Consider the following 11,555-nt stretch of genomic DNA (forward strand, 5'->3'; position numbering starts at 1 on the left):
CTCTCTCTCTCTCTCTCTCTCTCTCTCTCTCTCTCTCTCTCCCTCTTATTTGTGTGAGAGAGGGACTGCATATTCACACTTACTGCTGTGGTAATAACACTGCATATTTCACTCTGTCTCAGTTCTCCTTAATTGTCTCAACCATTCACCCACTTTGTAATTGTTAGCATTATCTTTACCTCTTAAAATAATCACTCTTTTAACTTTCAGAATATGGGAAGTTTACTTCTAAGAATGATGAGTGACCTGAGCCCAAAGTTGGTGAATAATGTTGAATGAATGAATGGTGAAAACCAAATCACAGTGTGACTTTTTATGCCAATATTTTCAAGTGGATCTTGACAGTGGATCCATGTATTAGAATTCACATTTACCTTTACACTCTTAGGTCCTTGGTTTTCCTTCATATTCACTTGCTGAAATCCTGAGATTCTAGGAAGTAGGAAGTAGGTTTTTGGCTTCCAGACACTGTGGTATAAAGGAAGGAGAAGGCAGAAGAGTAATTAGCAATTATGATATAACGTGTTAAGAATTCACAAGGCATTGTGGGAGCCAAAAAGAGGTCATAGATAACTCTAGAAATTAACAGGTGTGATGAGATTTGGTGGGCAACTTAAGGTATGAATGATCTAAGCATATAAGAAAGTGGGAGAAGACGTTTGGAGGAAGGGAAACATGGTTAAAACTTCAAATTACAAGGGCATATGAAATATTCTTGGATAAAGACTAATTTGGTTTTGTTAGAGTTTAAAGTGTGTGTGTGTGTGTGTGTGTGTGTGTGTGTGTGTGAATAATATGATTTCCCAAGTGGTTTCAAGTATTGCATATTGCTTATTGGGCCGGCTTGCCTTTTGTGCTTCTGTGCTTCCTTCTCTATATACCAGGAGGTTAAAACCTGTAGCCTGAAGCCTTGGAAATCCAGCTCAGCTGAGGAATGTGGGCCTGCGGGCATGAAACCCTGTCTCTTTGCCTAGTGTAAACAGGAAGCAGGGATGGTTGTAATGAGGAAAATTGAGACTGGGCACTGAACTGCTGGCAGACAGCACCTGGAGCAAACAGAGGCCCAGGCGCCCAGCTGGTACATAACTGCTATATAGTCAAGAAGAGTATCTCCCTCAGCCCCCAGCCCCCAGCCTCCAGCCCCTTCCTCCTGAGTACTGTTGTACTTCTCCCTCACCAGCAGACAGCTTCTGTGTAACTGGAGTTGTTAAAATTTGACCCTGTGTTTTTGTGACTGGAATAAAAGAGGGAGCCAGAGGTGGGTTTATGAAAGCTTTTAGAGGAAAGTTATGCGGCTGGTGGCATTCATATCAAATGACAGCGTGGCTGTCACACAGATTGAGCTCAGGTGCTTGAAGTGCTCAGGAGCTGGCTTGGGGACATAGTCTTTGTCCGCCTTTGCTTCCAGCCACAGTTTTTCTGTCTCTCACATGACACACCCCCTCCGAGAGTCCTCTGGAATGACTGGAAACAGGGAGCATCTGACTCCGGGAAAATGCCAGGCTCACTGAGTATGAAATAATGTCAACTTTTTTATTTCCAGCACTTCGATTCTGAGGCCACAGAGGATTCTCTGAAAAGGAAGTTTAATGAGGTCTGAGAAAGCATTTGATAATCCAATTCGGCACACACTGATCCATGAAAATATATCTTGATAATCCACAGGGTGCTGTCCATGAAAATACCATGATTAATGACGTGCTGGCTTTTAGGAGCTCGTGATTTGGCGATATGATAATGATGCTGATGGTGTCAGTGATGAAACAGTTGATACATACTGATTTTTGGCAGGAAGCTTTCCAATATTTTTCCAGATTTCAGGCTCATTTTATCCTATTTCCTAAACTTTCATGGTATGAGCAAGCGCATGGGCATGTAACACACACTCACACACACACACACACACACACACACACACAGTGTATATAAACCCTTTAGTTGATTTAATCTTTCCATAGCATCTTACGAATTTGATTCTGTCGATAATGCTTTTATAGAAAGGAATTATAAAATTCAGAGAGGCTGAATAATTGCCCGGGGCACACAGCCAGTAAGTGCCACAGCTTGCAACCTAACGCCATGTCTGTCTGATCGAGTTGCTCAAGTTACATTAATGCTATTTGACCTTTAGCTCAGCAATTCTTAAGAGGAAGACATTTTTGTCCTTTGGGGTAATTTGGCAATGCCTGGAGACGCTTTTTGGTTTTCACACCTGGAAGAGAAGTGCCTTTACTAGCTGACCGACAGATGCTGCAGATGCTGTTGAAGGTCCTAAAATGCAGGCCACATTCTCCCCCAAAGTAAAGAATTGTTTGGATCCAGATGGCAACAGTCCCGTGGAAGAGAAAGTTTGGTTTAGTTGTGTAGACAGCCTCCCGAGCAGCCTTGCTCAGAAGGTAGAATGCTACGTTTGCTTGGAGATATAATGGAAACACAATAGAAGGAAAGACTAGTTTTTCATTTGAGTCTGTTATGAGTATGAAAGGATACTTGTAGCGATAGAATTTGAGTTAGGTCTTGAAACATCAACAGGAGGATGGGATCTATAGATCTTTGTAGACTGGCTTACGTGCTGTCAGAGCTAAAGATTCCCAGGCAATCATAGTTTAATGATCTTTGTTTTAAAAATAAAATCTTACTCAGAGTCTAAATATCTAAAACAGATAAAAATAATAAAGGGCTGATGCGATTGCAGAGGCTGAGGCAGTTGACCTGCTTGGATTTTGCGTTTCCTCCCACATTCTCTCCCCGGCCGTGTCCCAACATTTTCACAATAACACCTTCTTTATTATCTTTGGATGACTAACTATATGTGGGCATTGAGCTATGAAGAAATACAATCTCCTGAGGAACATGGTTTTCAATTACATGCTTTCCCTATCCTTTTTGCAAATGAGAAACAACAACATTTGCCTAAGTATTAGACTTTTATACTACATTTTCCATGCTTCGGAATTTTATATCAACTGTAAGAGTATTATTAAATTAGGAGAGATGAGCCCAATACTTGCTCAGCTGCTACTTGTTATTTAGTATTAGGCAAATATCTGAAACCCTTGGACTGTCAGTTTATCTACTCTGTGGACTCAGATATTTACAGTCTTGTTCAACACATTTTTGTTGTTGTTGTTATTTTTTACTCCCTATCCTATATCTTATAAATCAGTCTATACCACTGATTTTGTTTTATAAATATTCTTGACTTCTAGATCTGTTATTACTATTATTGTAATTTAGTTACAACCATTCAATCTTCATCAGTAGATTTCCTCATGTATCCAGTTGCCTAGTAGAAAATCAGTAACAGTTTAGATGACTCAAATGTGTCTAAATGGAACTTTCCATTCCACTGCCTCAATGCTTCCTACCTCTAACTCTCGTAGGTTTTCCCAACTCAGTAATGAAGTCCTGGCCTTCCAGTGGATCAGGTCAAAACTCTAGGCATCATCTTTGATTTCTGTCTTTCCTTCAGCCATCACAATTATAACACCAAGAGCTGTGGCTCTGCTGTCTCCGGCATATCCCTAATTTAACTGGTTTTCATGTTTTCTACTGCAATCCTGGTGGAAACCACCACTATCTCTTGCAAAGACAATTAATGCGAATGCCAGATTCATCTGTATTTCTGATTTCATTCTCGACCCTCACGACATCTCATTCTTTATCCTACATGGAAATAGGAGATTTTATAAAAATAAAATTCATACATTATTAAATGCCTCTGCAAAATCACTTCAAGGACTACACGCCTAGTGCTCCACCCTCTTTCCCTTGACCTAGTCATACAGACCTTGGTGTGTTCCTTGGATAAGCTCATCTCTATATTCTTGCATCTCTACAGAATAAACACAGCCTATTCCAGTAGTACTTTTTCTGCCTGGAGTATCTTCCCTTCCTGTTTCCCTTAATCAGTTGGAGTAGTAACCCAGCTGCTTGGGTTCTATTTTTTCACCACATTTGGGTTTCCTCCTAGAATCTGCCATATTAAAATAGCTTATATCCACTTGTTTGTATGCTCATGATAAATCACTAGAGCATAACCTTCAGGAGAGAAAACACTTCTTCATCTATTCACATAGCATATCTAATATGTTTGGTGTAAGGTATATTTATAGAGAAGAAAGAAACAAGGCAACAGTATTCTGTAATTTTTTTCTTTCAACCTATTTCATTGATCAACTATAAAAAAAAACTTTTATCTTAGAAGCTAATAACTTAGACTTTCTTTGACTTAAGCTTTGAAGAAGCTTTTCAATTTGAAATAATTTTGGACATACAGAAAAATTGCACAAGTGATAGCATTTTCATGTTCCCATGGTATTTGTGCTTACAAGAGCTTTCAGGCCTGGAGTAAGGCTCCTCAAAAGGCTGTTCATGCTCTGACACAGACATAATGTAGAACATAGAAGTCTTCCAGATATGGTGACCTCCCTCAGAGGCAAATGTAGAGGAGGGTGAGAGATCTGTCCAGAACTCAAGACAGGAAGGGTCTGGTCATGCCCTGGAGCCCACGCAATGTTCTGTATGATCCTTCATCTGGACATTGAGAGTTCTGCAAAGGAAGATGAAGGGTATGCAGCAGGATCTCCAAAGGCTAGTGCTGGAAGCCAAGGACTACGCCGGAAATCAGGAGACAACACCCAAGGCAGAGGCAAAGAATGGAGCTCCTCTGGACAGAATGGCCAAAGTTCCTCCAAGGAAAATCAGCTGCAATGAAAGTCTTTGAAGGAAAATTAGCTGAAATCCTCCTCTCCTGTTCTCCCTTTATACAACCCTTGCAACAATCTTCTTTAAAATGGGTCATCCATATTCAAGACAAGGAAGGATGATTCAATTCACCTGGGCTCCCCGACACAAACTGACAATCAATTAACCACTACAGCCATTAGCAGTCTTCTCTAATGTTAGTTTGCTACCTCATCATGATACACTTATCAATATCTGGGAGTGGAACATTGCTATAATGCTAATAGCAAAATGAAGATTGTACTCAAATATTACCATTTTTCTAGCTCTAATGTCAAATGAATCCAGTCCAGGATCCTACAGTACATTTAGTTGTTATTTGTATTTTTCTCTTCCAATGTATTGCACTTTCTCGGCCTTTCTTTTACTTTCATGACCTTCTCACTTTGGGTAAATGCTAGGGATTTATTTTGTATCTCAACTGTGGTTTGCCTGAAGTGTTTTGAGTGGTTACATGGAGGTCTGCTTTTTTGGCTCAAGTATTAGGGAAATGCTATATCCTTCTGATCCACAATAGGATGAGCTCTGTGTCACTGAAAGTATCTGTGAGGGAGAGCTTTACTTTTGCTGAACACAGGGAAAGGACAAGGAAAACACTTAGTGAACTGTTGAAGTAATAGACTTTGAGAATATCACTGACCTTCAGAATATCTCCACAGTGTATTACTAGTGGTGTGATCCTCCCTCGTTGTATGAAGGTTGGAAATGCTATGTGTCACCACTTCAAACTTATAATTGGTCTTTGTCCCTTTTACTTGGTGAGTATCTTGTAAGCTATGCTTTGAGGCTCTACTATTTTTTTTTTTTTTTTTGAAGTCATGGGTTCTGAGAAGAACGCAATGTACTTTGTTTTCTGGAGTCCTTCTATGAGGCATTTTCGAAACTTAACTTTCAAAAGATGAACTAAGTAAAGACTTTCCAACCTACAAATAATGGTAATACTTATATCTGTAAATACCACGGCTGAAAATATTATTATATACTTGATTTAAGTTCATAGCATTGTTTCCTCCCTTTCACATGAGTAAACTCAGAGGAGGAGACATTAAATGATTTGTTCCCAAGGACTCACCACCAGGAAGTGGTAGGGCAGGAAGCCATACCTGGCCATGGACATCTTCTTCACAGCACGCACGCTGACTGAGTAGACATAGTTAGGTGGCAGTGAGCTCTGACTCACTGAAAGTGTCTGTGCAGAGAGAGCTCAGCTTTCGCAGAACACAGGGAAAGGACAATGAAAACACTTAGTGAATTGTTGAATTAATAGACTTTGAGAACATTATTGGCCTCAACATATTGAAATATAGTCATTAAAGGCCCATCTTCTTTATTTTCCCTTCCTTTTTTTTTTTTTTTTCTCTTTTGGTAGTTGACAGAACATTTCATTCTGCTTACCTGAATGAACTAAAGCCCCAGTGAATTTCACTGAAAGAAAAAGGTTCTTTACCACAGCTATTTTTCTCTTCAGAATCACCAGACCATGGGTCCATGACTGGTTCCAGTCAATAATACCAAATTTTGGGCCCTGAAACAGTGTCACAGAGGATGCAGGTTCGGGGAAGTAGGAACAAGAGGTTCCGTTCATCTGTCTTTGTTACTATGGCCTCTAAATTCATAGAGTACAAGCAAAACCTACTTGTCTGCTAGATCCACTAACTTCAATGAAATGAGTCTGTTTCAAAGATTGCTTTGATATTACCCAATTACGTGAATATTAATTTAAGGACAAATAGAGATAAACACTATGGATGACTTTGGAATCCCATATATATCAGGGTAATTTTTTTTGGATTTTCTTTTTCTTTCTTTCTTTTTTTTCTTTTTTTTTTTTTTGCTCAGGGTCTCACTACATAGCCTACATTAGTAGTGATCCTCCTGATTTCTGCCTCCCAAGTGCTGGGATTACAGGCGCACGCCACCGCACCTGGACTCCCTCGCCAGCTCAGCGCACCCAAAGGTGGGGCCGGCGCGGCAGGCAGAGCCAGGTATTGAACCCTGACCCCTGCGCTTACCTAAGCAAGTGCTTAGTCCGCTGAGCTATACCGCTGGCCCCTTATATCAGGGTATTCTCATAAACTATGTTCTGTTTTAACATGAAAAGTCACTAATTTTTTTTTTTTTTGATGACTCTTCGCTTTTATTCCAAATGAAGATGATCAGTTTGTTCAAACACAAGCTTGCGCACAAGTTTTACCTGAATATTTTAAATACAAACTCTCCTGGAACAACATACTTTTGATATAATTTTCATTTGAGGGGATGTAAGTATTACATTTTCTCATTTATAATCTATCCCAAGGCATAGTGTCTATTAGTGTATCTTTTATGAAGTTAGATCCAGATTCACAGGTATAACTGAAACAATCAAGACAAGCTTGTCAGCAAAGATCAAAAATCACTTTGTTTTACAGAAAAGGTAAATTCTTAATAGCCAGTTCTAATTTTCTTGTATTTCTAATGTACTTCTTTGTATTTCTAATATTATCTTCATAACCATAGCTTTCAGTTCTTTTTTAAAAAAAAGGCTAATAAAGGCTTTGGAAAAGGGATTGAGCATACAGTGCACAACACAATCATCAATTTCAGATGTTTCTTTCCTTGTTTTTAACTTACAGATTATGTCAGCTAATAAAGATAAACAGTAATGATTGATAAAGTTAGTAAGTATTGATAAGGAACATAAGCTTAAAATGGGAATGGGGTTTGCCCAAGGACAATTTAATGTAAAATACAAATTCAAAATAAAGCCAACAGGAAAAATTTGAATAACAGTAAAAGATTACAGGTTTCTCCTACTAGGTTTAATTGAACTACCAACAATCGGGTTGATCTCTTAAAAGAAAAAACTGATTTCCTCATGGAGAAATGAGAAAAAGAGTAATTCCTTTGTACGGGATGCTTAAATAATTTGTACTGAACTTGGAGTACAATCAGAGTTTTAATTTGGATTAGTGGGCCAGTTGTCTAAGAAGGAGGTTTGGGTCCTGTTGTGAGTTGGTCTTTATTTCTAATTCTTTTCTAACCACGATGCAGGAAGTAGACTGACTGTGGGCAACTCTTTTATCTTTTGTATTTCCAACATGGAAATGGTGATGCAATTGTTAACCTAATACCTGGGTTTTTATTAGAACAAATAATGGATCTAAACAGCTTATTGGAAATACAAAGGCAGGAAGATTCCTCATCAACATCTTTACTTGTACCTATCCTCACAACGCTCCCTCCATCACCTCCCTCCACTGGCAAATGAAGAAATCTAAAGCCATATAGCTTAACCAGAAAAATGATTTTTTTTTTTTTTTTTTAGTAGAAAAAGCTTATCTAGTATTTCAAGTCCAGCATTTGGTAGTATGAATGATTTAAATGATTTAGTAATATAAATAACTTTGTTAAGAAATTGTCTTTGTGTTTTTTTCTTTTCTTTTCTTTTCTTTTTTTTTTTCTTTTGGTATTTTTTAGAGAAGGGTCTACAGAGTGTTCAGGGTCTCACAACCAGATCAAACTCGTAGTGATCTGTTTGTTTACAGCCTCCCAAGAGCTGGGATTACAGGCATATGCCACCACACCCAGTCTCAAGAAATTGTCTTTCTTCCTGTCTTTTCTTTTGAATTCTGTTGTTGGTACAGGTTCTAGCCAGGCAGCTCAGACTCATAGTGATCCTCCTGATTTTAGGCTCCCCAAAGCTGGGATTATAGGTGTGCTCCACCAACCCTGGACTCAGTGGCTGGATGGAATCCTGTCTGGGGCGGGGCTGGCATGGCATGTGGTACCAAAGATTGAGTCCCAGTCTTTGCACTTGCCAGGCAGGCACTAAGACTGTGAAGGTATTTCTCCAGCCCTGTCTTTTTCTTTATTCTTTCCATCTTCCCAGGTTTTGTGCTTATTCAGGACCACTGTGTGTGACAGGGTGGCCACAAATACTTCGCAGCTTATATTCTAAGAGCTTGGCTGCCACAGAAATCTGGTGTCCATACCTGAACCAATCTTTTTAATGAGATAAATGGATATTTCTTATTGGATTGGCCTGAATCATGCCCTAATATTTCAGTGTCCCTTTGATTATGCAAATGAACCAAGTGGAAGAGGATTACTTTCTTAAGGAAAATTGGGATATTTCTATCAGAAGAACTTCAAATGGTAGCAAAAGTACTGGCTGGAAAAGCAGCAGCTGTTAATTTTGGGTGTCAGGTATTTTGTCCCAGCAAGAGAAAATTAACTGAGACAGAATTACTGTCTGCAGTTTCCCTTTGAAGTCATTCCTGATCTTCTCTCTGTGAATGATGTCTCCTACTTTTGTCTTTCTTTAGCATTTTATGCCTCTTTTTGCTCTTATTTTAGTGAGATTTCTGTTATGACCCAAAATCTTTCCTTACATTCTCTAATGTCCATCTTCTTTGAGGGCAGAGATGGTATCTTACTTGACGTTGAATCTTCAGCAGTGCCCCAACACGTATCTGATTGTTAATAGACTTCTCGCAAATATTTATCAACTTGACTGCTAAATGTTATACACGTTATGAATAATGAAAAATCAATAAGACAAGGCAGCTAATTTCATTATGTACATAATTTATTAACTGACTAATGGACTGAAAAGGCAAATAGGCAGTGTTCACTCCACTGAGAAGCCATTTCTTTATTTAACTTTAAAAAAATTTTTTTAGTAAGGGTGTGCAGGGTCTCACTACATAGATCAGATGCACAGTGATCTGCCTGCGTTCAGCCTCCCAAGAGCTGGGATTACAGGCACGGGCCACCACAGCTAGTCTCAGTGGTTGTATCAGCATGCTCTGGGAGCTGGGCCAGCATGGCATGCCGGGGATCAAACCCTGGCCGCTGTGTCTGCCTAAGCAGGCCCTTTAATCCACTGAGCATATTGGCCAGTCCCCCATTTATGGTTTAAGAATTAAGAAGAAGTGTAGCTTCAAGAGAATGTTGAGCTTTGGTGAGGACTCCCGCAGCTGGGTGTTGCAGGACCTGCTCTGTGTGCACTAACTCTGTTTTTCTCTTTTTGTTCTCTAGTTGTCTGGCTTTACATCTAAGCTTGTTCCAGCTATCCAGAATGCCCAAAAGAATTCCACTGCATCTGGAAGAGAAAAGAGACTGACAGTGTTAACTCAACCCATTTTGATTGAAACCTACACAGGGCTGATGTCATTCATTGGAAACCGCAACAAACTCGGCTATTCCCTCGCTCGTGGGAGTATTGGTTTTTAGCCTGTTTTTGTTATATATATATATATATATATATATATATATTGTACAGCGATATTCCATTATTGAAATGTTTGTTTCAGTCCACTATATCTTTGCATTGAAACAGCAAATTATATTTGAATAGTCCTGCAGGACTTTGAACATATTTAGAGTGTCAGGAAGTCTGAATGCTTGATTGGAGTGAGAGATACACATTTCAGCTCTCACATTAGAGTAATCAGTTTTCCTTAAAAAACAGAAAATCAATACTACTGAGCCCATCAAATGTTTTTAAATGAATTCCTGATTGTAAACTCTGAAAAGATGCTGTGGGTTCTTGTTTTTCCTGGTCTTTGAATGTGGACATTGTCAAGTCTTGATCTTTAGACCTCTAATCCTGATTTATTTGTTCACTACATTCTCATTGTCTGTATTATTTTAGCGACCACTTTTACACCTACAACTTTCAAGTACATAAACCGATAGCCAACATTTATTCCAAGATTCAGCTTTGAATTTTTATCTGACAATCGTCCACATGTTAGGGTTCCACAAGCCACTCAGATTCAGAGTCCTCAGAATCCTAGAGTTATTTGTGACATCTTTATGGTCTCATTCATCCATCGCTGAAATCCATTATTTCTGATCAATCAAAACTCCTTGCCAAATAAACAGCATACAGTACTACAATGGCTTATCATTGTGCCCTGATACAGTTTAGCTCTGGAATACTCCCTTCCCCCATCCCATGCCTTCTACATCTAGAGACAAGGCTTTTGGAAGATGATTAGATTATGGGAGCTCTGTAGCTGACTTACAGTTAGACGTGGAACCTAGGAAAGGGGGGGTCACACAGGACCTTACCTAGGGGGGCATCTCCCTCTCTAGCTCCTCTCTTCTCTCTCTCTCTCTGCTTCTTGGCCATTACTCTGTGAGAAGTTTTGGGCCACTATATTTTTCTGCTATGGCCTTTTTGCCTTGGAGCTACATGACCATGAGCTGAGGCAATGCACCAAAATAAATGCTTTCTTCTTTCAAGTTGTAGATGTCCTGTACTGTGCTTTAGCAATGATGAAATTATTAAGACAGACATCACTGTCCAAGTGTCATATTTAAAACTTAGCTTTACTTCAAAATTTTTCTTATTCTTCTATTCTTCTATCTATAGCATTGGATCCACTTTTTAATTAGGCTTACCTGATTGTTACCACAGCCTTTTGACTAGGGCTCTCATTTCAAGGCTGTGTCAAATCATCATGTAGTTGGTTGCCAGATTCCTCAAGCTCTATTTGCCCTTATCATTCCTTTATCAAAATTTTTCAGTGGCTCATTTTGCAGCTTGATTTTCAAGTATAGTTTTCACTTGTAGAATCTTTTCTTCTAAAGATGGCCTCTGTATGAGACTAACTATATAAAAACAGAAAAATTAGGAGCATAGTGGTTGAAATAGAGGTGGAATTGTCACTAAACTTCCCTGTAGGTTCGGCTTGATGGCACTCAGAGGGTTTCAAGGACCATGTCTTCAAAACAATGTCCAAACCAGCTTGCCCCACTGATAATTTCCTTTTGTTTCCTGTCTATGTCTCTGTGCCTTAGATTTGTTTTCAATAATT

General features: G+C 39.1%; 1 protein-coding gene across 2 annotated transcripts in view; it reads left to right on the top strand.

Annotated features, from left to right (window-relative positions):
• The window catches only part of Tprg1 (tumor protein p63 regulated 1), a 191,665-nt gene extending 180,725 nt beyond the window's left edge, over positions 1–10,940 (top strand). For both annotated transcript variants that reach the window (XM_004640897.2, XM_023700933.1), the window contains exon 6: positions 9,769–10,940. In XM_004640897.2, the coding sequence (XP_004640954.1) occupies positions 9,769–9,963 (195 nt within the window). In that variant the 3' untranslated portion in view covers positions 9,964–10,940. The remainder of the gene's footprint in view (positions 1–9,768) is intronic.
• The last annotated feature ends 615 nt before the right edge of the window (positions 10,941–11,555 follow it).

The sequence above is a fragment of the Octodon degus genome, unplaced genomic scaffold (assembly GCF_000260255.1).
Source record: "Octodon degus isolate 3935 unplaced genomic scaffold, OctDeg1.0 scaffold00128, whole genome shotgun sequence".
Classification (NCBI taxonomy): domain Eukaryota; kingdom Metazoa; phylum Chordata; class Mammalia; order Rodentia; family Octodontidae; genus Octodon; species Octodon degus.